The 24815-nt window shown below is 57.0% G+C and overlaps 7 protein-coding genes across 7 annotated transcripts; 4 read left to right on the forward strand and 3 right to left on the reverse strand.

Annotated features, from left to right (window-relative positions):
- Window positions 1-317: 317 nt before the first annotated feature.
- K452DRAFT_163052 (uncharacterized protein) lies at window positions 318-1497 on the forward strand. The gene has a single exon (XM_033535692.1). The coding sequence runs from the start codon at window positions 558-560 to the stop codon at window positions 1446-1448; it is 891 nt and encodes a 296-aa protein (XP_033399536.1). The 5' UTR covers window positions 318-557; the 3' UTR covers window positions 1449-1497.
- A 1316-nt stretch (window positions 1498-2813) lies between these two features.
- K452DRAFT_224581 (uncharacterized protein) lies at window positions 2814-4337 on the reverse strand (the record flags this gene model as incomplete). Its single annotated transcript, XM_033536696.1, has 3 exons — window positions 2814-2927; window positions 2989-3876; window positions 3933-4337. 3 exons carry the CDS (start codon window positions 4335-4337, stop codon window positions 2814-2816), a joined length of 1407 nt encoding a protein of 468 aa, XP_033399537.1.
- Window positions 4338-7049: 2712 nt separating this feature from the next.
- Window positions 7050-10207, forward strand: K452DRAFT_296800 (uncharacterized protein; the record flags this gene model as incomplete). Its single annotated transcript, XM_033541950.1, has 3 exons — window positions 7050-7431; window positions 7484-9897; window positions 10064-10207. The coding sequence occupies 3 exons, from the start codon at window positions 7050-7052 to the stop codon at window positions 10205-10207; spliced, it is 2940 nt and encodes a 979-aa protein (XP_033399538.1).
- A 344-nt stretch (window positions 10208-10551) lies between these two features.
- K452DRAFT_163066 (uncharacterized protein) lies at window positions 10552-11464 on the forward strand. Its single transcript, XM_033535693.1, has one exon. The coding sequence runs from the start codon at window positions 10896-10898 to the stop codon at window positions 11355-11357; it is 462 nt and encodes a 153-aa protein (XP_033399539.1). The 5' UTR covers window positions 10552-10895; the 3' UTR covers window positions 11358-11464.
- Window positions 11465-13377: 1913 nt separating this feature from the next.
- Window positions 13378-16360, reverse strand: K452DRAFT_224781 (uncharacterized protein; the record flags this gene model as incomplete). The annotated part of the gene is made up of 3 exons (XM_033536709.1): window positions 13378-14813; window positions 14874-15458; window positions 15508-16360. 3 exons carry the CDS (start codon window positions 16358-16360, stop codon window positions 13378-13380), a joined length of 2874 nt encoding a protein of 957 aa, XP_033399540.1.
- Window positions 16361-16713: 353 nt separating this feature from the next.
- On the forward strand, window positions 16714-19899 carry K452DRAFT_268256 (uncharacterized protein). Its single transcript, XM_033538880.1, has 2 exons — window positions 16714-18011; window positions 18060-19899. Exons 1-2 carry the CDS (start codon window positions 16820-16822, stop codon window positions 19439-19441), a joined length of 2574 nt encoding a protein of 857 aa, XP_033399541.1. The 5' UTR covers window positions 16714-16819; the 3' UTR covers window positions 19442-19899.
- A 1891-nt stretch (window positions 19900-21790) lies between these two features.
- On the reverse strand, window positions 21791-24812 carry K452DRAFT_224638 (uncharacterized protein; the record flags this gene model as incomplete). Its single annotated transcript, XM_033536701.1, has 6 exons — window positions 21791-21820; window positions 21897-23859; window positions 23911-24260; window positions 24310-24474; window positions 24529-24599; window positions 24677-24812. 6 exons carry the CDS (start codon window positions 24810-24812, stop codon window positions 21791-21793), a joined length of 2715 nt encoding a protein of 904 aa, XP_033399542.1.
- Window positions 24813-24815: the final 3 nt, after the last annotated feature.

Consider the following 24815-nt stretch of genomic DNA (forward strand, 5'->3'; position numbering starts at 1 on the left):
GTCGTCGCCGTCGTTGTCTTTTGCAACCGGCATGCGGTGCGTACATTGCCAATTCCACTTCCCAAAGCCATGAATGAATGCACTCGCTCTAGCTATTTACCAGAGCTGCTCCACAAGCGACGCCAGATAAATGTTATCTGTGTGAAGAGGTATCTTTTGCCCGGCTTTATAGGCGTCAGGACACACCCACACACACAAACCCATCAGCAGCCAAGGCAAGGCAAGGCAAGACAAAACAAGACAAAACAAGACAAAACAAGACAAGCCCTCCAAGGTAAGCAACCTCAGCACACACCAGCACGTCAGCACATCAACACCATAACACAACACACCCCAACCCCACAACCGCACAACCGACCAACAGAATCGAATAACCCAGCTATTCTGCCTACTACTACCACGTACAGCTTTTTTCTTTCATCGAAACTTGTTTCAAACAAACGAGCGGTTCTCCATTCCATCCCATCCCAGCCCAGCCTGTATTCTCTCTTCCCAATCTAGCAAACAAATTAACGAAACAAGGGCGCGGCTCTGGCGCCGGGATTAAGGTGCGTAAAATGCGAGGTGAGAGAGTGCGTTCGTGTGTGTGTGTGAGGGAGGATGTGTGTGATGGGAGAATGAAAAGCAAGAGAGAGAGAGGGAGGAAGGGTGAGTGGGTGAGTGAGTGCCCGCTCGCCAGCAGCGCGCATGCCAGCCTGCTAGCTAGCCATCACACCCACCCGTCCCATCCTAGTCCGTCCCAGTCCAACCTGTCTCTCAGCAGAAACGACAAAAAGAGAAGAAGAAGAAAAAGGAGAAAAAAAAGAGGAAGAAGAAGACCAAAAAGGCCAACACCACAACTAACACCATCACCAATTAAGCCAACTGCTTACCCACCAATCCATCATGTCTTCCTCAGCACCACCTTCTCAAAACCCACCACCCGCTCCCTCTCACAAACCGAGTCCCCACAACAACACCCGCCACCCGCACTCCTCAGGCCCACCTCCCTCGCCCTTCGAACCTCAATCTTCCCATCCGCCAGCTCCAACGACTCGAACGACTCCCGAGAGTATCCCGAGTCCTCCGAGCACCGCGTCCCCGAACTGCTATCGCTCTCGAACTGGCTCTGCATGCCCGGCGTCGCGCCGCACACGCTGCTGTTGTGGTCCTCGACCGCCTGGTACGCCGACTGCAGCGGCCGCAGCGGCGACGCCACGTGCGGTATGTGCACGCTCAGCCGCCGCGTCGTGCGCGTGATCACGCGGTCCATGCGCGAGGGCGACGTTTGCGCCGGCGTGGGGCAGGGTGTCGAGGCGGGCGATGACGTCGTCGTCGACGAAAAGTGTGATGCCGGCGTCATGTCTGCTGCTGTGAGGTTTTGTGTTGATGGCGTGATGGTCGCGGGCGTGGTGTTGATGAATGTGAGGGAGCGGATGAAGGCGCGTCTGCGAGTTTGTACAGGTTAGCGTTTGCTGTTGGTCTGGGCATGCATGGGTTGAAGGTGATTTATTGGAGGTAGGGGTATCGATGGGTGGGCTGGGCCCTGCACGTACTGGTCTGCGTTCATGCTTGACATGTCGAACTTGACTTCCTCCCTGCGGAAGTCTGTTGGCGCTTGCTGCGTATTGGTCTTTTGTTAGCCGTTTTTGTCGGACTAGAAGAGAAATAGGTTGGACCGTACAATGACGAGACGCTTCTTCCGAGAGCCGCAGCATGACAGTGCCCGCCGAAATGTGTCCTGGATGCTGACAAGCAGCGACCCGCTGCCCTTGGCAGCTTTTCCTGACTTTCTCGCCATCTCTTTTTGCTCGTTCGGTTCTTTGTGACCTGACACGGAGCGTGATCGATATACCGGGCGTCGTTGGTATGTCGTTGCCAGGATGTAGGTAAAGATATACCTCAAATCGAGGTATGTTGTTTGGACATTTAATAGAAGGCAAAAATCAAACGCAAAACACACGCTTCTTTGCACGCTGGTCGTAAGAGGGAGAGACTGATAACGAACACACAAAATCCACTCAAAAATGATGATGCTTTAGGTAGCAAGATGTTGCGAGGAGGATAGCACGATTTCTGTGGTGGAGTATCTTGAAGAGATATACCGTGGTCGTCTCACCGTCAAAATTAAGGTCCCCTTGGGTATGAATTGCCACGCGGCGACGGTCCCCATTCCTTGCGTTTCATCCATCCTAGACCGTAAGGGTCGGGTCAACCTCAGAGATGAAGAATGGGAAGTATTCCGAGCGGAAGGTCCTCCCGTACCGCGAGGAATGTGCCGATGGAATCCGCAGTGCCGTGTGCGGCCATCGCAAGTGCGGCTTTCTCGCCCACCTGCAGAAACGACTATGGCTATGAAGAATTATGTAGGCGTACGCACAGGTGAGGGTGTGATGCAGGCTTATCGCGCGTGAAATAATCTGTCACGCGCTGCTACACGGTACCTGTCGTCGGGGGGTTGTCCGATATCTCGCTTGTGCTGCGCAACCACTCCTTGCATGTTGGTGACAGGTACGCATTCCTTGATAGCGCACCAGAAACGCGTGCAGCCAGACGCGTACGTTGCTACAGTCATATATTGGCGATGGACTGCTTAGCTGTCGTACTCCTATCACTTGGCGTCTGGGCGGCGGAACTGACCAATGCCGTGCATCCTCAGGCCAGGGCAGTGGGTCAGGTGAATACGCGTTCGCGCGTGTGTGCGCCTTGCTTCTTGTTAGCACGCAACCGAGGCACATTGATCTTCATGGTCACCCAGGTAGAGGGAAAGGGTAGTAACAGCACGGACCCGTGTCCGCGAAATTGGTTCCTAGGATTTGCTACCTGTGATTGGATTATTTCGGGTAGTCCTTGACGTGGTAGCTCTTCAGCTTGACAAACTGGTCGAAGCCAAACTTGCCCAGAGTCTGACCTCTGCCAGAATCCTTCCATCCGGTCCATGCAAGGTCCTAGTTGAGACATTGTCAGCTCATAAACTCCGCGAAAATCGTGCATGAAATGATGTCTTACTGGCGCAGGGTAATCGCAGCGGTTGACAAAGACGGTACCCGCCTCTACGTCATCCGCCAGTTCGTGCGCCTTCTCAACGTCCTTGCTCCAGATGCTGGCAGTGAGACCAAATTGACTGTCGTTCATGAATTTGATGGCCTCCGCGTCGCCCTTGACTTTCATGACGGGAATGACTGGACCAAAGGTCTCTTCAGTCATGACTTCCATGGAATGATCCACGTTAGTGAGGAGCGTTGGTGCAACGTAGTTGCCGTCCGCTGGTGGGTTTTTGAAGGTGTCATTCTCCGGCGTCGCATCCTTCGCGCCCTTGTCAAGAGCACCCTTGATGTGGGAGCGAATAGTCTCGGCAGACCGCTTGGAAACGACGGGTCCGATATGAGTCTGCGAGTCAAAGGGGTCGCCAAGCTTGTATCCCTTGAGTACGTCTTGAACAGCGGTGACGAACTCGTCATGAATGCTTTCGTCCACGTAAACCCTCTCAATGCTGCAGCAGCTCTGGCCGGAATTGAAAACAGCGCCGTCAACGATTTCCTCAGCCGCCCACTTGATGTCCACATCGGGCCTGATGTATGCGGGGTCCTTGCCACCAAGCTCGAGCCCAACGCGCACACCTATCCTGTCGCTCGCCGCGCGTTGAACAGCCAGTCCACCAGCAACGGAACCAGTAAAGCAAACCAGTTGGATCGCCGGGTCCCTGATAAGAGTCTCGATCTGAGTGTACGAGCCGCAGTGGAAGACTTGAACCACGTTCTTGGGGAGGCCGGCCTCGACGAAGATTTGCTGCATATGCTCAGCGATGGTGGGAGTCTGCGGCGAAGGCTTCAAGATGACAGAATTGCCAGCAAGGATGGCCGGGACAAGTGAGTTTATGAGGGTGAGGTAGGGGTACTGCCGCAGTTAGCCATGTGCGAGTTCGGTAAGGTAGATCGAAAGGGCCAACTTACGTTCCACGGAAACAGGATCAGAACAGGGCCAACAGGAACCTTCTTGATGTAACGCTTGAAGCCCTTCTCCGGTTCGCCGTCGGTTGAGCTTAGAGTCTCGTCGCTGATCTTCGTCAGGTACTCGCCCCGCATGACAGCGGTGGCCACCTCCTTCGCCGTATACGCAATGGGGCGACCCATCTGCTCCGTGATCTCCTTGGCGAGCTCATCCTTTTTATCGAGGATGCCCTTCATGGCCTTCTTGACGATGGCCTGCCTCTCGGCGAGGGTCGTCTTCTTGAAGCTGTTCCAAGCTTCGAGAGCCGTGGCGGGGAGAGCGCGGAGGTCGGCATCCGAGAGGCCATTGCGGGTGACAATGGGCTTGTTGGTGTTGGGAGAGATGGTGGTGATGGTCTCGACGGACATGTTGACGGCGTGCTCCTGGGGTATCTGGTGGTGAGAGCTGTCGAGTGAGAAGGTGTCTTGGTGTTGTTGCTCTGAGGAGCTCCACTCGTATGACGTGTGTTATCTTATCGCCACGACCCCTCCGCGATCGGCCACACTGGTGACTCTCCCGAATCCAGCGTGGGCTGAGCATCTCGCAGAAGCTTTCCTCTTCTGGCTGTCTTTCAGCCATTGTCTTGCGCCTCTCAATCCCTTAGACGCGTTTCCCTTCATGCCACCCGAGTGGCTAGTTGCCACAGCCACGTCCTAACTATCAAGCCGGACATGTCAACAGCACAAGAGAGTTCCAGGAGCAATGACGGTTTGAATCTCATCACCTAGCTCTTTTGTTATGGAGGTGTATATCAAACTACCTCTTATGTCCTCGATCGTTGGGATCACCAGTAAGCGAGGCTGCCTATAAATCCCATATAACATTCCCAAAACGGAACTACAGCCAGGCTTACCAAACTCGTCAGGCGGTGATCATTATTGAAGACAATCCACATACGTCGGCGCATCAAAAATCTGCAAAAGAGATGGATACTTAGCCAGGGGCGCAGGTGGATATCGACCTCTCAAGAGCCTCCGCACCAAGCGAGTCATGTCATGACGGCTTTTGAAAGAATCTTTCGTCCTTCCCTGCTCTTGTCGTCCTCGGGCAGCGGCTGAGCGGAGACCAAGATTGTCGTGCCGGGATTCCCCGTACACGGGGGATCGGCGTGTCCAGCTTTTTGTCTTGAAGGATCTTGCAAGCTGTTGGTAACGGTTACAACGGGCTCCCATTCATGATCCGACTTCTTGATGGCTTGTTTGACGACTTTGCGGTGACTGATTGAGCCTCATTAGCGCCTGCTCGAGACCAATCATTCCCATGACTACTCGTATCTGCTTACACATAGCTCGGTTGTGAGGGAGAGCGGCTCATGGACGCTTTGGTCAAAGGACGATTCGGCCCCACGTCAATGAAAGCCAGCTGAATGTGACCCTACAGGCCCCCAATTATTGTTGCGGCTCGAGTTCCTGTCAGCCATGAGAAGGGTCGGGCTTGTGGCCCAGAATTGGAATGGCGGTTGGCCTGTTTCTATTTCATCTAACGATTTTTCGATTGCAGGGCCGAACAGGAGCGCGTCAAGCAGGATTGGACCAGTGCTTTTGTCGCAGACCCCGGCAGCCTTGCGCGCGAAGGCTGTGACCCACGGTTGGCGGAGACTCCGCTTGTGGGCTCTCACGCGACCTGGACCCCATGGGCCTCCGTTGTGGAGAACGCACGAGTCTCGGAGACCCGAATGCACGCGGACTGGGGCGCAACGACGGCCACAACGATGTCAGGCGGAGAAAATGCTCCGACGCGGAGCACATTCCAGTGCACCCAAAGCGTGTTCCTGCAGGGCCACGAGACAGGTCCCATGAGAGCAGCAGCGCATCCAAGGAGAGACGACAACCTGATCGACGGGGCAAAGCCATACTTTTGATGCGGAACGTTCGCAAAGGTTGCGCTCATATGGGATCAAGGTTTTACTAGCTCGATCCCTTGATGAAACGGATCGCATGTCCGAGGGCGGTGGCCTCATGTTGATTGAGGAGCGGTCGTTCTCGGATAGAAGGAAGGAGAAGCATTTGAGTGTTGTCCTTGATCCTTGCGAGGTGGGTGTCGTTGGGTCTGGGGAACCCGCACGCGCGGCAAGGACGCACCCCTCGAGTTGGGCTGTGGCTCCAGGTCTGGGCCGCCCCGAGCAGACGTTGTTTCGACTCGGTGCAGCGATTAGGGGCGTTAATTTGGCGGCGGGCGAATCACAATATTCACTCATGAGACTCGACGATGCGACGTCTCGTCACCATCGTACAAAGACCTTCTGTATGCAGCATACTCACATGGCCTCTGGGCCAGCCACACATCGCATTAGCGAGCTAGAAAAAGAGTCAGCGCTGTCATGCAAGAGGCTTGATCGCCGACCAGCCCTGTCCCCCACGAGTGATGTATAAGCGCCACGCCCGTTGTAGGAGTATGTATGTACATATTGACTTCTAGAAAAGTGCAGGGGTGAGGAGGAGGGGCGGCAGAGACATCCGGGTCGGAGGCGAGCCAGGCAGTCCCGTGCCCCTCTGCCGGTGCTGGGTGCAATGGCTGGCAAAAAAGCACGGCACGAGGATGCCCGACGGGCCTGCTAACGACGCTGTGGAGCGCCACATTACCGCAGCCGGTCCCACCTGGGGCTCCGCGTTGGCCCCGAACGATGACGGCTTGGGCGAATCTGACGGCGAGCGCCGAGCGCTGGAAGGGGCATCTGCTATGATGCTATGGACCAGGTACAGGTATTGCTGACGGACTCGTTTACAGCGACGCATGCGCCGCCCGTTCCTTGATGTCTGCGACCCCCGGCCGATGGAACGCAAGCTCGGAGGAGCCCCCCAAACTCAGCCAAGCGCCACACCCCAAGGCCCGAGCACGGGGCGGAGTGTTGTAGGCTTCCTGAGCTATACCCCGCGCACTCCGCGTTTGCCAGCCATATGGTACCTGGGCACACCGCAAAATCCACCATAGAGCTCGCCACAAGAGTTTTGCTGCGAATGTTTGCCGCCTCCCGCCCCGTCTCTTCGCTCTTCAAGGCGCGCATCAGACGCGACATTTTCTTCCCAGCGCCGATTCTCAACCTCCGCCCTCTCGGTGTCAGCTAGCCCGAGCTTCCCAAAATGCTCTCTACCAGTCTACACCCTTATACAGTCTCGGCCTTCAACCCGCTGCCGTCCCCGGACCTGCTCAACCATGATCAACACCCGCGTCTCCCCACGTCCGGCCTCGACGCACTAGCACAGGGCTCGCAGTACGCGCTGCATCACTATCCTCCCCCAGCCCAGCATGACCTAGACGGAAAATCTTTTGCGAGACAGAGACATCACCCCTATGTCAACCCGTCGCCCTCCGCCACCCAGAGACCAGCCATGGCCCCAGACCGGATGGCCAGGAACTCCATTTCCGGCGCTCCCGTGCGACGAAGAATCAGCCGCGCCTGCGACCAGTGCAACCAGTTGCGGACGAAGTGCGACGGAAAGTCTCCTTGCGCGCATTGTGTCGGTCGGTAGATGAGAAGGCCTGTTGTGTGGCGGTGATGCTAACTCTGCGAAAGAATTCGGTTTGACATGCGAATATGTCCGCGAGCGGAAAAAGAGAGGAAAGGCTTCTCGGAAAGACATTGCAGCGCAGCAAGCAGCCGCAGCCGCAGCCGACAATGGTCAAACCAGCCCACCACCACCAGGGACTGCTTACGCCAGTGAAGGCCAAAATGGCAACGAATTACCAAACCAAGAGAGGAAACGACAAGACTCCACAGCTGAGGTGCTCCCTCACGGCGTCCGCCCGGATAGGTCCGCCAGCATCGCGAGCAACCGGAACGGGACGGCGAGCGCAGTCTTTGCAGACATAGCCTCCATGCCACGACCTAACGAGTACGAAATCCCAGAGCATCAAATGCATGGGCAGCCAGATGGCATGGTTACCGGTCTAGCAACGCCACGTCTGTCAACCAACGGCGTTCACGACCGCGGCATGCCCCTGATGAGCATGTCCGATTACGGTTCCATGGACGAGTACCATCGAAGCGTCGCTTCGCCCACTCATGGAAACGGGAACATGATGCTTCAAAACGGTGGTGTCCTGCAGCACCCCCTGATGTCCGCCAACGGTATCCCAAACTACCATGAAAACGCTTACCCGATACTTAGCCCACAAGGCCAACATGCAGCACACAACGGATTTCGCATACCCACCGGGGAGAGCCCACTGCCAGGTTTTCTCGGGCACTCTCCAGTCGCTGGCTCTCCTGGATGGCTGTCGCTTCCCTCGCCTTCGGCAGCACTATACTCACAGAACCACCTTTCTCACTCCCAAGTCCTTCGATACCCTGTTTTAAAGCCTTTGATACCACACCTTGCGGGCATTATCCCGACCAACCTCGCATGCGACCTTCTTGACCTGTATTTCCAAAGCTCAACTTCCGTTTTCATGCAGCCAGTTTCTCCTTATGTTCTTGGCTACGTTTTTAGGAAGAGATCCTTCCTCCGACAAAACAACCCTCGAATTTGCAGCCCAGCTCTCCTGGCTAGCATGCTCTGGGTTGGCGCTCAAACCCACGAATCCGCATTCCTCACATCGCCTCCATCGACGCGCGGCAAAGTCTGCCAGAAGCTGCTTGAGCTCACCGTTGGCTTGCTGAAGCCCCTTATCCATACCCCTGACGCCAGCAACTACGCTTCACCGAATTTTGCCGCCAACACCGTCATCAACGGAGTGGCGCTCGGCGGATTCGGTGTGGCGGTGTCTGGCAGGCTACATGAGACAGAGGGAGGCTCCCCAGGCAACTCTGGGGCACTGGACGACATTGCAACCTACATGCACCTGGCGGTAGTGGTGTCGGCTAGTGAGTACAAGGCGGCGAGTCTGAGATGGTGGAACGCCGCGTGGTCGCTGGCAAGGGAGCTGAAACTGGGGCGCGAGCTGCCACCTAACCCGCCCCCACCATCAAGGGGAACTGACGAAGACGCTGACGCAGAGGGCGAGGTCGATATGGACATGAACATGGGCGACGGCCGCCAGAACGGCTTGGGCAGCCACCTCGAGACTCCTCCTGGAACCGTGACTGAAGAGGAACGAGAAGAGCGCCGGAGGATATGGTGGTTGCTGTATACCATGGACCGACACCTCGCCCTTTGTTACAACCGGCCACTTTTTCTACTCGACGTCGAGTGCGACAGCTTGTTGCAACCGGTAGACGAGCACAGGTGGCAGGCCGGCGAGTACTACACTGGCGACTCGGACCCAACGTATGCGGAATTCAGGCGACGAGGTCCTTCCCTTGAGGTGACCGGACACGGTATCTTCGGCTACTTCACCCCCTTGATGACGATTCTGGGGGAAATAGTCGATTTCAACCACGCGAGGAACCATCCCATGTTCGGGAGTCGCTTCCGCGGTGGGCCAGAGGGGAACGATTACGCCGCAGCAATTGCGGAGCAGCTCAGAGCGTACGGCAGAAGTCTCCAAGAGTTCGAGACGCGATTCACGAACAGCCTGAACGAGAACAACGAGAGCGCCGAGAATAACACAGGTCGCGACATCGGCACGCCATCCGCACACTCGGTCAACTCGTCTAGCTCACGGGTGACGGAATCCATTATCCAGACCAAGATCGTAGTGGCATACGCGACACACCTGATGCACACGCTGCACATACTGCTTAACGGGAAATGGGACCCGATCTCGCTGCTAGACGACGAAGATCTTTGGATCAGCAGCGCGTCCTTTGCAGAAGCGACGCAGCACTCGGTGCTGGCAGCCGAAGCACTCAGCGACATTCTCGAGCACGACCCGGATCTGAGCTTCATGCCCTTCTTCTTCGGCATCTACCTACTGCAGGGAAGTTTCCTGCTCCTGCTGATCGCGGACAAGCTGCGCGCAGACGCAAACCCCAACGTCGTCAAGGCGTGCGAGACGATTGTGCGCGCCCACGAGGCCTGCGTCGTCACCCTCAATACGGAGTATCAGGTGAGTGATAGCGTGACGCCGCCCCCAGCCCAACACCAGACAACACGAGAGACCGAGAGAGAGAGAGAGAAGAGACAAAGAGGCACGGATGTTGCTCCGCCGCCACCCGCTCGCCCGCCCCAGAAGTACCGAAGGAATGTCAGGCTAACGTGAGAACCCCCCACAGCGCAACTTCCGCAAGGTCATGCGCTCGGCCCTCGCGCAGGTCCGCGGCCGCTGCCTCGAGGACTTTGGCGAACAGCAGCTGCGCCGCCGCGAGGTCCTCGCCCTCTACCGCTGGACCGGCGACGGCAGCGGCCTCGCCCTCTGATCCGGTGCCTGGCTCCGCGGAGGGCTGCTCCGCTCTCCCCTGCGCAGTGCTGCACGGTGCGGCCCAGACCAGGGCAGGGCGGGCGTGCCTGCGCCGTCGCCGCCGCCACGCCTGTTTGATTGATCAATCAATCAATCAAGTTGTCGCTCGATGATGATGTTGATGACGATCGAAGCACGCCCGCCGACGCCCGCGCTGCATCCAGCTGCTGACTTCTTGTTTACGGGCTGGCTGGCTCCACGGCGCATCACATCAGCGGCACGCGCTGGCAGCTCCGTCGGAGACGCGGGACGAGACCGCGGGCTCGGGCTGGGGCTGGGCTAGGCTGGGCCGAACGCCTGAACGCCTGAACCTGAACTTGAACCTGGACCTGAATCTGGGCTAGGGCTGCCTGGCGTAGATCAGAGAGGCGGGTGCGGGGCGAAACGGCAGGGCGGACGGGGCAAGGGTGCCAGGGAGTGGGTTGGGTTGGTGAGGCGAGACTGACAGGGCGGGGCGAGACAGGGCACGCCAGTGCAAGGCAGGGCAGGGTTGTGGCGGCTCGTTCCGCCGACGGAAGGGCGCCGCCCGCGCTGTGTGGGTGCTTGGGCTCTGGTTCTTGGTCTTGGTCTTGGTCTTGGTCTTGCGCTCATGCTCATGCTCTCGAGTGAGTGATTAAGTGAGCAGAAGGTGACAGCGAGCAGCAGGCATGGACGGGGAGGGCAGACAAGCGTGGCAGGACAAGACAGGGCAAAGCAAAGCAAAGCAAAGCAGGGCAGCGCATCAACATCATCATCATCTTTATCTTCTTCTTCCTCCTTCCCTTCCCTTCCCTTCCCTTCCCTTCCCTCCCCTTCCTTCCGCGTATTACCCTTCCTTTGTACCTATTCCATGGAGGGCTTGCGGCGCTATGATTGGGCTGGTCACGATCGAGATATATACCCCCGGGGGCGGCAGAGCTGAGACTCGCGTGCTTGTTTGTTATATTGGTTTGGTTTTACTTACTTACATATATGCATACATACTTATATACATATATAGGAGGTGGGTGCTTGCTTGCTTGCTTGCCTGGTACAGTAATGTGGCTTCTTTTTATTGTCTTTTCTTTTTCTTTTGTCTTTGTCTTTCTTTCGTAGCAGCAGCAGGCGGGCAGCGCCAGTACCGTGCCTAGGTATTGGTGTTGGGTGTTCACGTATAGTATAGCACACGCACGCACGCACGCGCGTATGCATGCTTGCCCCTCTATCCATCTATCCATCCATCCAGCCAGCCACCTGGGACCCATCGCGATACGTGACCGCCTTCCCGGCTTCCTTCTTGCCGCCGTAGGTACCGCGCCTAGCCCCCGCTATATGTGCCTGGCCCTGGCGCCCTGGGTTGTTTCATGATCGCCACGCGCGCGGGGCACTGCATGCATGCGTGCGTGCGTGCATGCGCGCGTGCGGTGCCTGGGTGTGTGCGTGCGGGGCTGCTGCTGTCTGGGGCGCATACATTATGTGTGCGTCTGTGTTTGTGTGTATGTATATGTGTATGTGTATGCGGACATGGTTGGGGTTGTGGGGGAGCTGCTGCTGCTGGTGCATGTGCTTCTGGACCGCACTGATGGGGCGGCTCGCGGTGGCTTGCCTGGTTGGTGTCGTGTTGCGTGCCGTGCTGTTTCGAAGTATACTGTATGGTAATATAGTGTAGCAGCAGCAGCCGGCCCACAGGCACTGACACTTACTTACTTAGGTACTTTGGTACTTACCTGCCTGCCTTTGCGGCTGCTGCGGCTATGGATCAAATACACTAGCTAGCTAGCTACAGTAACCACCGCGCTCTCGACGCTTCATCTATCTCTTACACTCTCCACACCACAACGCTATAGCAGCCATGGCACCACCACCATTCTCCCCTCACTTCCAGCTACCTAGGTTCTCAGCATCACTGCCCGCACATCCGCCCCGTCGGCTGCAGATCCCATCACCACGACAACCACAGCCACTAAATCCCACACGTGCTCGCCCCAACCATAACCAGTGAACCACAGACAGCAACCCGCAGACAGCAACCCGCAGGCAGCCACAACAAGCTTTAGGCTAAACACCCCGCCGCCCAGCGGGCCGTCAAGTTCCTCCGGCGCCGTCCACGGCCGCCCAGGGCGTGCGGATCCGCGGTATACAGTGAGCACTCTACTCTACGTAGGTCAGCGCGGTGGCTGCTTATGTACGCCGGATTCGGACGGCCGCGTTTGTGGCGCGGTGGTGGTGGCGAGGGACTGTTGTTTGGTTGTGGTTGTGGTTGTTGTTGTGGTGGTGGCGTTTGCGGTGGTGAGTGCTTGGGTGTGGGTGTGCGTGCGGGTGGGTAGAGGTACCTATAAGTGTGCATGCAGGGATGCGAGCAGGGGTGTAAGTGACGGGCGATGGTTCTGTGTGTACGTGGTATGTCAGGGCAGGTCTATCTTTCTCTCCCTCCACACACGGCCCGTCCTCCGTTAGTTGCCTAGGCAGGTACTGGAGCTGGGTTTGGCTTTCGCGCCTGCGCGTGCCGGGCTAGGCTGGACGTTTGTAAGTGGGTACGCCCGTCACTAGGTACCTAGGTGATCACCCGTCCTTGTCGCTCATCACCTCTAATCACACACATAAATAACATCCCCACTATAGCCTAGTCCTAACCCTAACTCAATCCAAACCCTAACTCTAACCACCCCTCCCCCGTTCCCTTTCCACCCCACCCTACACTAGCACACCCAGCAACGCGGCTCGCCCACGTATGATCACCAATAGTGGATATCGACATCAATATGCCCGTTCCTGTCTCAGGCACCCACCCACCCACCCCACCGGCTAACCCTACCCTGCCTTACCTATACCTACTTATACCTATACCTATATACGTATACCTACGTATATGTAAGCCTATGTATATGTATATGGAAAGCTATACGCCTGCGCCGCTATAGCTGCTGCTCTGGGCGCGGAGCCGCCTCCGTGCCTGCCGTGACTGCCGTGGCTGCCGTGGAGCCGGGCAGCGCTTCCGTGCTGTGCTTGTGCTTGTGGGTGTGGTTGTGATTGTTTTCGTGCGCTGTCCTGAAGAGGACGACAGGAGACAAAGGTGGAGTGACGATGGCACAGCAAAGCCAGACGTCCAGATGGCTACCTTACCTACCTAGCACGCCCTCGCCGCATCAGAAGAGCAGAACCTTAGCCGCGCTACGCCCTCGCCTCCTCTCCCTCAGACACAGGAACCACGCCCTCAAACAAGCCGCCCAGCCGCCCCTCCACCTTAACCAACTCGGCACACTCTCGCTCCCAGACCCCCCGCCCCAGCGCCTCGTCCCCACACACCGCCCGGCCCAAAACCCCCACCAAAGCCCGCAACTCGCTCCTCACATCACCCACACCCACACCCTCCGCACCACCCCCGTTCCCCACCACCTCCCCCTCCCCAATCCCCACCAACCCAACCCAAGCCCCCCCCACCCCCCGCAGCACCTCCCCTCTCCACACCCCCGCCCTAACCCACGCGCACCGCACCAGCACCCCCGCCGCGGCCGCCGCCTCCCGCAATAACGGCAAACAAGCCGCGCCCAGCGGATCCGCCAGCACATCCGCCAGCAGCGGCACCAGACGCCCCAAGTGCTTGACAGCATGGACGCCCAGGTCGTGGAGCAGCGGGCCCAGCTGCCGTAGCAACAACGCCGCGACGCGGACGTGCTGCCCCGCGTGCGCGAAGCCTGCTACCACGCCGTCCGTAACCAGGCGGTCGAGGGCGCGGGCACGAACGAGGGTAGCGGAATCGAAGGGGGCGGTGGGGGGGTGGGGGTTAGGAAGGGGGTGCGCGACGCGGGCGAGGGCGCGGAGGGCAGGGAACGCGGCGTGCAGGAGGGGGAGGGCGTCGGATTCTGGGGTCAGTGGCGGGAGGTACGTGAGGCAGGGCATGAGGGCGGCGTGGAAGACGGGGGCGAGCCCCGTGCGCTGCAGGAGGGGCGGCGGCGTCACGAGCAGGAGGGCGTGCAGCAGTGCTGCGCCTGTTGTTTTGTGCGGGGGCGAGGCGTCGTCGACGAGCGTGAGTATGGGGGGGACGAGTAAGGCCCATTCTTGTTCTACGCGCGCGCTGGACAGCGTCAACACCGTCCAGCGCAGCAGGTCTAGTGCATACTGCGCGCGCGCGCTCTTCCACGGCTGCGTCTCCGTCTCGTCCTCCAGCAGCGCTATGTTCGTGCGCGCCCGCTCCGTCTGCATGCTTTTGCGGCCTTGGCGCGTGATCTCGGGGTTACGTGCCTTTGCGAACAGCGGGCGGATGGTAAGCCGAAGGAAGTGCGCTGCGAGGTGGGGCGTGAGAGGCTCACCCTTCTTTCCTTTCTTTGGCTTTGCTGGCCTTTCTCTCTCAAACTCCCGGCCCGCGTCGGGGTTGGCTTCGCGCCACACGCGCACGTCCTCGATCACGTCGCCTGCATCCGTGACCGACGGGTTGCGCAGCTGCCATGCTGTGACTACGTCGAGCGCGGGCTTCATCCACGGTCCTGGTGGCGTCTCGAGCGCTTTGGCAAGCGCCTTGCCGTCGAGAAGAGGCTTGAGGTTGTAGGCCTCCCCTACGTCGATGTTTTGGATGTGGGACAGGAAGTTGCTGTAGGACGTGATGATGTCTATCAAGACAGGTCAGAAAAAGGATACTTTTTGAAAACTGATGACCAGATATAGCTTACCGTTCTCTGCACTCGCCATGTTCATAACTTCGTAAAGCAGCGCATACACCACCTGGTTTCTCCAGGTTGGTCCCCACCGACGGATCGCCATACCAAGAGTATCACGAGCAGCTGGGTTTTCTCCTTCCAACTTCCTATCCGGCCGTTTCTGTTGCGCGTTGAAACGATCCTTCAAGCCTCTAATCTCTTCGAGGTTCTTGATCGATGCGATTATGATATCACAGACCCTGTTCGTAGTCTTGATGCCTTCTCTGGCCACCTGAGCCGCTATCGGAGGGGGAGCTCTCGACCCTGGCTTGGACGGCTGCGGCTCAGGAGCATCTGTCCAGGGAACGAACGCAGAGATCAGCCAGGCCAAATACCTATCATCGGCATCACGGATGGCAAGGTCGCGGATAGTCTGGTGGGCGGGGCTACTGTCACCATTGTCTCCTGGGCCACTGCCGATGATTCTGTTCAAGCATTGGTACGCAATGGGCCACTCCTTTGGTGGTGTATAGTTGTGGTCTTTGGTGGGGTCTGAGAAGACAGTCTCATACAGGCCCAACTTTTCGATGCGATAGAGAGCAGAGACGGGGTCAGGACCTAGAGATCCTTGTGAGCTTGTGTTTGTTTGAGCGATTGTGCAAATTACCTTTGAGTGCCTTTTCTAGCTCAACGCCGACACGTTCCCGACTGATTTTAATGCGCAGCGCTTCCTTGATGTCCGCATGGCCCATGGCTTCTTCGGCAGCTGGATCGATCGTGTAGAAGAGCCTGCTGGCAAACCTAATCAAGCGCAACACACGCAGAGGGTCGTCTTTGAAGGTCTGATAGGGCTCAAGTGGGGTGCGAATAACCTTGAGCTGCATATCTTCAAAGCCCTTGCCGGTAAAGTCTTCAATCTCTGAGGTCTCCAGATTGTAAAACATGGCGTTGACGGTGGCATCACGGCGCAGAGCATCTTCTTCGGGCGAGCCAAATTCCATTTGCGGATTGCGGCTGTCTTCCGAGTACGTCTCCTTGCGCAAGTTTACAAGATCAATGTCAAGCCCCATGATATTCGTAGTCACCGTTTCAAGGTGTTTTGACTTTTCCGGGTTGGCTTCGATCTTGTGAAGACCACCCACGCGCTTGCTCTTGTCAGTGGTGCCGGCCTTGGCGTCAGCACCGTCTTTTGCAATGCCCTCAAGCCCATACTTTTCGGGGTTTCCGGGAACGCTCAGATAGTCTTTCATGCGAAGACCAAATTGATAGCCGGTCATCTTGTTGATGGCGACATCGATGTCATGGCTTCCCACGCCCAGCAGTTTGTCCCGCACCCAGCCGCCGGTGAAGCGGAGCACAAGGTTAGCATCAGCGAGCTCTTGGGGAAGTTCGACCTGAGAGTCGATGCTGGGGGCTGGGTTCTCGTCGATGTACTTGGCAACATCGAGAAGCAGCCGACGCAGCGTTTGCTCAATTTCGGTGAGCTCTAGCATCTTGGCAGTAGGAGCAGCGGTCGCCATGGTTCTTCTCAGGTCGACCAGCGGGTTGAAGGGCGACGCGACTCTGCGTCTCTTTGAACAGCGCTCTTCTGTTTGTGGTGATGGTCTTCTGGCGGACATGCAGCGTGCGAGCTGGGGAACGAGACGAGGCTCAAGGCGCTGGAGAGACAGGTGTCCGACGCGCTGGAGCAGAGAGAGCCTGGTCAAGGTCATACACGGAGCCGTGGGAATAGGTAAGTGCAGTGGGTTGGTTGTGCAGTGCATGCAGCAGACAAAAGATCCAAGGCGGCGGCCGGCTCAACCACGGGCGAGCGAGGATGGATGCAGTTGCGCGTCGATCGGGCGCCGCCATCTGCCGCGACGCAACACATCCATTTACCCCAGATCTCCTGCTCGCGACTCCTTGGCTCCGGCAATCCATGCGCTGCAACGCGCCCCGCACGAGGCCACAGCATCCACATTGGGCAGCAGAAAGCTCCCATGTCGCCTTTCGAAGATGACGCGACCCTGCACACGCACCACCGCCATTCCGATCCTGTAGACTCGTCGACCATCCTGCCCCAGCGCTCGTCGTCGCCCGCCTCGTCCATAACCTCCTCTATATCCAGCCTGCCATATCGCCGCTCCAACGCCACTCTCTCCTCCCTCTTCGCCTCCACCTCCACCCTCCGGCCCTCTAGTCCCACCTCCGGCACTGCCACGCCCACTGCACCCCTCGTTGCCGGTTCCGTCTTCTCGCCGCCTCCACGCAATGGCACCTCTTCTCCCCGCTCGCCGCACTTTGCCGGCGGCGGCAGCGACGAGTCGAGAATCCTCATACTCCGCTCGTTTGTCCCCCACGTTGCGGTGCTGGCATCGGCCGACACGGAAGAAATGTGCAGGCTGAAGGGTTTCCCTGGAGGCTTCTTGGAGCTGCTCCGACCGTATGGCGAGCTGGTGCAAGGTAAGGTTACCATCCGGGACAGCGTTGGCGCAAGCAGGAGCTGGGACGACTTTGGCATCCGCTTTGTCGGTTTGAAAGATGGCCTTGGAGTGCGCCCGTTCACTCCAAGGCAGAGCTCCGACACGAGGCCAGGTAGCGTCAATGAAAAACGGGCCCCGGGAGTGCCGTCGCAGACCTTCGCCCGGGTTGGCGGTGACGTCGGTGCGATAGAAGATGCTGTTGACAAGCATCTGTTGTACGCAGAGATGCAGTTGGGAAACACCGTCACGGACTATTTCAACTCTAAAAGAGCCAGTGGAGAAATGGCAAACTCGTCATCCCCATTTTACAGACTTTATCTTCGCCGATTACTTTCCGGGCTACCCATGACACCCCACGAAACCTTCTCACATCCGGTGGCGTGCGTTATTGCCATCAGTTCGCGCAGCCCGTCGCCGATAGAAGAATTGCGCAGGCTGTACGGAGGCACGAATCAAGGGGAGCAAAGATTACCGCAGTGGGTCAATAACGATTATTTACGATATTACGTGCTTGTGCACGACGAGGATCATGACGACATTGCCAAATCTACGGCGTTGTACGAGCAGATGAAGCGGCATTTTGGTTTACATTGTCATTTGTTGCGGTTGAGGAGCACTCAATGTGTGTCTTCGGATGATGATGCCGTCCGACTGCCCATGTGCGATTGGCTCTCTGCATCCGAGGAGCTAGCAGAGATCCAGAAACGAGGTAAGTGTCTCATATCCACGAGGTACGGCGCCATGTCTGACCATGCAGAAAACCTGGAGGACGTCGAGGACCCGACGCCGTGTCTGTTCGAATCCGATGCCACGGCGTTGCGCACTTTCATCCGCGAGCTCGTCACGCAGTCCGTCGTTCCCACGATGGAACGCCTCACCGTCACATGGAATGAGCAGGTGGCATCACGCCGACGAGGCATTAGCGGACGCTTCATGTCTCTATCAAAGCGCTGGACAGGGTTCGGCACATCATCGCGCCACTCGGGCGCTCTCCAAGGCGGTTCCGGGAGCAACTACGACTCACTTCAAGGCTTCTACCGGCCGGATACGCCTGAGGCCATCATGCGCAAGCTGGCCGACTATGCATTTATGCTGCGCGACTACCGGCTCGCGAGCAGCACGTACGAAATCCTGCGTAGTGACTTTAATAACGATAAGGCGTGGAAATACTACGCTGGAGCCAACGAAATGACAGTCATAGCCACACTTATGACGCCGACGCACGTGTCGTCGAAAACACGTTCCGAGAACCTTGACCAGATGCTCGAAACCGCCAGCTATTCGTACATCAGCCGGTGTGCGTCGCCATACCACGCGCTACGCACGCTAGCGCTCGGTCTCGAGCTACTCAAACTCCGTGGCTCCTCGGCCTCGGAAGATGCGGCGCGCTGGGCGGCGCGCATCCTGGAACTACGGCTCGTGGGCCCCATCGGACACGCCCTCTTCACAGAGCGCATGGGCGCATGCTACGCCAGCATCCAGGGCATCGGCACGATGCAATGGGGCGTCCGGCGGCGCAAGGCGGGGCTCTGGGCAGTGCTAGCAGCAGACGCCTGGGTACGGATGGAGAAGAGCGTGCAGGCAGAGAAATGCCTAGACGAGTCAGCAGCGCTGTACGGGACGCGCGCTGGCGCCGGCGAGGACGACGGCGAAAGTTCGTCGGCGCGCGGCCCCATCGACGAAATCGAGGAGCACAAGGACTTTCTCCTCGACCCGCGGCGGCCGCGCTCCATCGACTTCCAGGGCATGCGGCGCTTCCTGATCGAGCTGCGGCAGAGCGTGCTAGCGACGCGGCTGGCAGCACAAGGGTACGGCGACGCCGACGCCGACGCCGACACGGACGACTTGCCGCCTTCGGCCTCCATGGCTGCGGCTCCTTCTTCCGCTGCTACCGCGCCTCCTGGTGCCTCGGCCGCTGCGGCGGCGCACCCGACCCTGGAGCCCGTCGACGAGGTCAGCGAGACCCTCGACGTCACGCCTATGGGTGGCGGGAGGCCGCACCGCCGCAGCTTGATGGGCGGTGGGCCGGCGCCGTTTGCGCAGTTGGGCGAGAACGCGCTTAGTCCGATGCGGAGCAGGGAGGAGGAGCCGCCGCTCATGGTGCTGGAGGATACGAAGGGGAGGGGCGGGTTCGAGTAGTGTAGGGGGTAGGGGTGTGGGTTGCGGTGAAGGGGTTAGAGGGGGAGTGCTGGGGAGGGGCCGGGGTCGGTGCGATATGTGGCTGTGCTACAATACGACACAGCCACACTACCACCACGACTGGCACTGGCATTATCTCCATCACAACAACCCCTACCGCCGCCGGCAGTACCTACCTACCTACCCTCCGCAAGTAGACGGGTGTGCGCAGCAGTAATGACGTCGAAGCCTCCAACAAGGGCCAAGGCAGCGACAGAACCTACGATCGAGAAGGCAGGCAAGGAAGGGAGGGACGGGTCAGTTGTGTGTGCGTGTCTTGGGAAGGAGGTGGAGGTTGTTTTGTTTTGAACGAGTAGTCAGTTGGGTTGGGTTGGGTGCGAGAGCGCGTTGTCCTGCCGCGTTTGTGTGTTGTACTGTACGTATGTAGATATCCTGAATCGAGCGCGTTTGTGGGTTGTTTGCGTGCGTGGTTGTGCTGTGCTGGTGTGGTGGGGGTGTTGGTGCTTAGTGGTGATAGGTAGGTAGTGTTGCATGCGGTAATGTGCTATGCGGCAATACACAGGCGTGCTTGAGGGTATCGATCAGTGAGGGTAATGGCAGTTGGTAAGTGAAGTAAATAATAACAAGTTAGTGATGCAGATAGCAGCAAATTTATAGTGAAACAAGTAGTAGGAAATAGAGCAGGTGATAGTAATCGGAGCGGATAGGGTTATAGGGAAGTGATAATAAAAGACCTAGCGCCCTCTCTAATTTCACTACGCAGGTTCATCCCTATTAAAAACCAACAGGGATGAACGCCCTATTCTATCCAGTAGTATAGCTATATATAATACTCTCCAACTACGCCCAATTCGTCTAGAAAATATGAAAGCCCATTTATAACTGCGGATTTTATTTTTATTCCTTTAATTTTAAGACTTATAGTCCTGCTTTTTTATCTATATTTGAGTACGTGATGTTGCTGTCGTCACTGAAGGATTGGCCTTAAGCTATGTTGCCCCCCTCTCCCCCTTCACCACTTCAGCTGCTTGATAGTACGGATTTCTCTTTCGGTGCGGTTTTTAGCGTTTTTACTGGAGCTGTTGCCCGCTTTGCGTCCCAGAGCTACATACGTTAATTAAAACTCTGGTATCATACCATTCGACCCCCGCACTCAATGATTGCTCTCCTCTCCTCCATGCTCTCATTCTAAGCAGTCGCATCCAAAACCTCACGCTATATTCAAATCCCACGCCTACTTGCTGTGGACCGTGAATCATACACCCTAACTTGCCCAATTCTCCGCCACTGCTTTGCCTGACAACCTTATGACGGGCATGAGTATTCCCCTTGTTTATAACCTATGGATCAACTGCTAAAACCACGCGAATCTTTCGACCACAATGAATGATTGTACATATAGATGTACAGTAGCATTATAACATATACCTGCTTTTGCACGTTATACCGCGATGAGATAGAGCAATATCACCAAGGCAAATGCCATGCCTATAGGAGCGTTTACGGCGGTTTTAAGCTAGCTTCTCCAGTACATAGTCTACGTATGCGTACTAACAACATTATAAACAGAGAGTCGTTACCCAAACCACAACGCTCACTATGTCACATCAGCGGTACTCACCACCACCACTGTCTATATATGTTCGTCAGCATATCTAGTTAATACATTCCAACAGCGCGACCCATTCTCTTGGTTCAGAGCTTTCTTTAACGCCAATATTGGTTCTTCTTACGGTAGGTCAACCCCGTCAACTCTTCCTCTACCACCTTTTTTTTTAAACCTCCTGTCGTGACTTGTCATTAGTCCTTTTGCTAAGAACTTTTTCGATGTTGTGTGCTGATGCTTTTATAATTCTTCCTTCTGATGGCGAACTCACTGACTCCATTTTTTAATAGCCTAATACGTCATCGGCCAAGGACTGCACTGATCTGGTATGGCCTTGTTGATATGGTTCTGATACAGGTCGCTCACGGTATAAGAAGACTGACAAGCAGTAGCAGTAGAATTCATTTTGATTGGACACACAGCGCGGGAAAAACACAAACACGCAGACAAGCAGATAGCCCACCTGTCAGTTTCATAAAAGCTACCCGGATGAAAACATCCACCCCTATCCCGGCCTCAAATGCGATAAATCGTCCCGAGTACATGGCAACAGCATGGAAAAGCAGCAATCAAAAATAGTAGCACCATGAGTCGTGCAGGATGCTTCTATTTTGTACAGACAGCATAGAATAGCATGGCAAACCGCGGCCTCGCCTTGGCGGGCCATAACCCCCAAACTCTATGACCGCACCCACCATATCGCAAGCGCCCAGGACTAACCCCTCGACGACGACGCATTACTCCTATTTCTGGTCCTCCTCCCACTCCGGGTTCTGTATGCAGAGAAGATGCGTTAGCGGCAATCCAGGATACAGCGGGATATAAATGTGAGGAGTAAACTGTACGTACCTTTCTTAAGATGACGATGCCCTCCAGCGTGCTGGCCAGGCTGATGTACTGCTCGTCCTCGAGCTCGGCGCGCTCGCCATACGCCAACAGCACCGGCGTGCTCTGCGTCTGCCAGCCCGTGATGGTCTTCGGCCTTCCAGCCTGGCCCACCACGTCGACTGCCTGACCCACGCGCACGTTCACCGTCACCGGCTTCAGCTCCTCGTCCAATGTGATCAGGAATCGCGGCTGCATCGCCGCCACCATAAAGTACAACAGGTAATGGCTGTCGGCCAGCACGAATTGCTTCGCGTCGATCAGCGACACGAGCACCGTAAGCAGACCTGCCGCCGCCACCCGCGACAGCACTTGCCGGTCCGTGTGGAAAGGGTTGACCGAGACTGTGCCCTTGCCCATATGCAAAAGACCTTGTGCGATGCGCACCATGAACAGTGCGTTGGGGTCGCGGCTGTAGTACGAAGCCAGCTGGCGCAGTAGCTGAGCCAAACGTGCGTTGTTAGTGCCTGCGCCTAGAAGGCCCATGGCGAAGATGGCGTTAATGGCGACATCATTGTCGTTGTCGTGGCTGTATCTCGACAGCGTGTCGTAGACCTTCATCTGCGGGTTGCTGGGGGAAATGAGACCCATGGCCAGCGGCACGGCCTTGCGGATGTTGGCCTCGCCGTAGTGCATCAAGTGGCCAAAGTTACGCAGGACCATCTCTTGTCCGACCTCCTCGCCCATGGCCACCAAACTGATACCAATGACGGCATAGGCTTGCAGAAGCTCATCGCCCTTCTTGTCCTCGTTCTCCTCCTCAAAGTGCTCGTTGCAAATGTGGAGGAGTTGCTGGATCTTCAGCACCGCGCCAGTGCCTGCCCAAGCGCAGACCTCGGCCAGAACGGAGGTGGGCTTCGACATGGGGTGGTCGATGGCCTTCAGCGTCTCAAGGATGACATCAACCTCCTCCTGCTGGCCAAAGAACAGCAACGCAAGACCCAATGCCATGAACCTTGTCCACTTGTCCTTCAGCTGCTTCGTCCGGTCCTCATCAAGGAAAGTCTGGATGATGGCTTCACTGACATCGCTCTGCGCAGATCCCACGAAGATCATACCAAGCGCCAAAGCGGCCATGGCGGAAAGCTGCATGTCAAGAGAAGTGTCACCAACGATTGGCAGGAGGAGATCAAGGAGTTCTTCCTTGTTCGATCCTGCGTACGCCAGGCCCAGACCCATGATGGAGGCAACCCGAATCTGTACGCTCTTGTTCTCCAAGTTGTCCGTGTCGCCCAGGAGAGCCATGGCGGGGTCAGCGTCGCTTCTTACACCAGAGTTGACGATACCGCTAGCCAGCATGGCACCAGCCTTGATTTGGTCTTCCTCCAAGTAAGTGTAACGGTCAATCTTGTCCAGACCACCCTCGGTATCCCACTGCATCAACAGACCCAGAGACGCGGCCGTGGACAGCATACCCTCGTCCTTGGTTCTCCAGACCCAGCTGTTCTTGTCCTCATCAACCAGCATCATCTTATCCTGGCCGAAACCAGCATTGACAAATGCGTTGACAAATGCGCTCGCGAGGTTGTGCCTGGCGGAATCGGTGTTCGTCAAGCCAGCTGTCCGACTGCTCTCCAGGTGAGTCTTGTAGATGTCATCGGGCGTCTTGGGATCCAGAACATTCAGCTCCTTGCCGAGGTGCTTGAAGTAGTCGGCGAGCCTGGTGTTGCTGAGACACTCCGCCAGCTCGCCATCCTCCTCGTCTTCCGGCAAATCAATGACAACCCGCTGCCGCGCGATAAGGAATGCCATCTGCTTCTTGATCGACTTGTCCTCGGTGGCATCAAAGGCTTCCTGGATCAGATCCTTGTCGTTCAGGCGGATTGCGATTACTACCGCTGGGGTGTACTGCTTGTATTGACTGTAGATCTTGTAGGCGGTGCGGAGGAAGCGGTCGTTGTCGGGATAAGTGAGAAGAGGGACCATGCTACGCACAATTAGTAGCCGTCTTCCAGGACCGTTATCCGCGTCATCTTACCTGACCATGTAAAGTGCCACTCTTGAGAAGGTATTCTCGTCGAGGTACTCTACAATCTGCTCAATCATCTCCAACTCGCTGAGAATATCCACAACATCGGCCTCCGCGTTGTGCTTCAGGAAGAACGGCACGAGGGTCAGCGCAAGGTCGGTCAAGTCGTCCGCAGGCTTGTCATCGTTCAGTCTGTTCTGGAACTCCTGTCCGATCTCGAGAGCAAGGTGGCGCATGTATTCGTGGCCCCATGATCCAAGGTCCTTCGAGGGCGAGAGTAACCGGTACTTTAGACAATCGTGGCGGTCTTCGTCCGAGTAGGTCATTCCGAGCACTGACATCATGTCCGCGAAAGAAACCTAACTCCGATGTTAGCACTCACAACTTAAACCCTACCAAGCTCCGTACCTTGTCTTCTCCTTCGGGCCATGATTCGTAGGTCTTCTCGAGCTGCTCGTAGTGCGGGCGGAGGAATTTGAGCGGCTTTGGCACAGCCGTCATAGAGGACGTCGAAGTCTTGATGAAATTCTTGATCGCCTCCAGCGCAGGCTTGTATAGGCTGGTGTCGGACTCCTAGCGGGGAAAGGTCAGCTGGGACGGCGAGTGGAGGCAAACAGTCCGCCGCACCTGTATCCGCTCGACAAGCATGTCCAGTTCACTCTTAAGTTGCTGGTCCTCCTCGCTCAGCTCCTCTGAGACTATGTCAGCGACGCCTGAACCGCTAGTATGATGCAAAAGCTACAACGCCGCCCGGCGTCCCGGTGGCCATACTAACCTGGGGGCAGGTCAAGCTTCTCATCTTCTTTGATTATCTTGCCATCTTTGTCCCTCTTCGGCTCCTTTGGCTTCTCTTCAACGGCCTTGCCCTTGCCCTTGTCGACGGAGGTGGGCTTCTCGTCCTCTTTCGCCATGTC

This window comes from Aplosporella prunicola (assembly GCF_010093885.1).
Source record: "Aplosporella prunicola CBS 121167 unplaced genomic scaffold K452scaffold_8, whole genome shotgun sequence".
Lineage (NCBI taxonomy): Eukaryota > Fungi > Ascomycota > Dothideomycetes > Botryosphaeriales > Aplosporellaceae > Aplosporella > Aplosporella prunicola.

Bases quoted from the DNA above. Each gene is read 5' to 3' on its own strand.
- K452DRAFT_268256 (XM_033538880.1), top strand. From the start codon at position 16,820: ATGTCGCCTTTCGAAGATGACGCGACCCTGCACACGCACCACCGCCAT. The intron at 18,012-18,059 runs GTAAGTGTCTCA...CTGACCATGCAG, and splicing joins AGCAGAGATCCAGAAACGAG to AAAACCTGGAGGACGTCGAG.
- K452DRAFT_163066 (XM_033535693.1), top strand. From the start codon at position 10,896: ATGGACGGGGAGGGCAGACAAGCGTGGCAGGACAAGACAGGGCAAAGC.
- K452DRAFT_163052 (XM_033535692.1), top strand. From the start codon at position 558: ATGCGAGGTGAGAGAGTGCGTTCGTGTGTGTGTGTGAGGGAGGATGTG.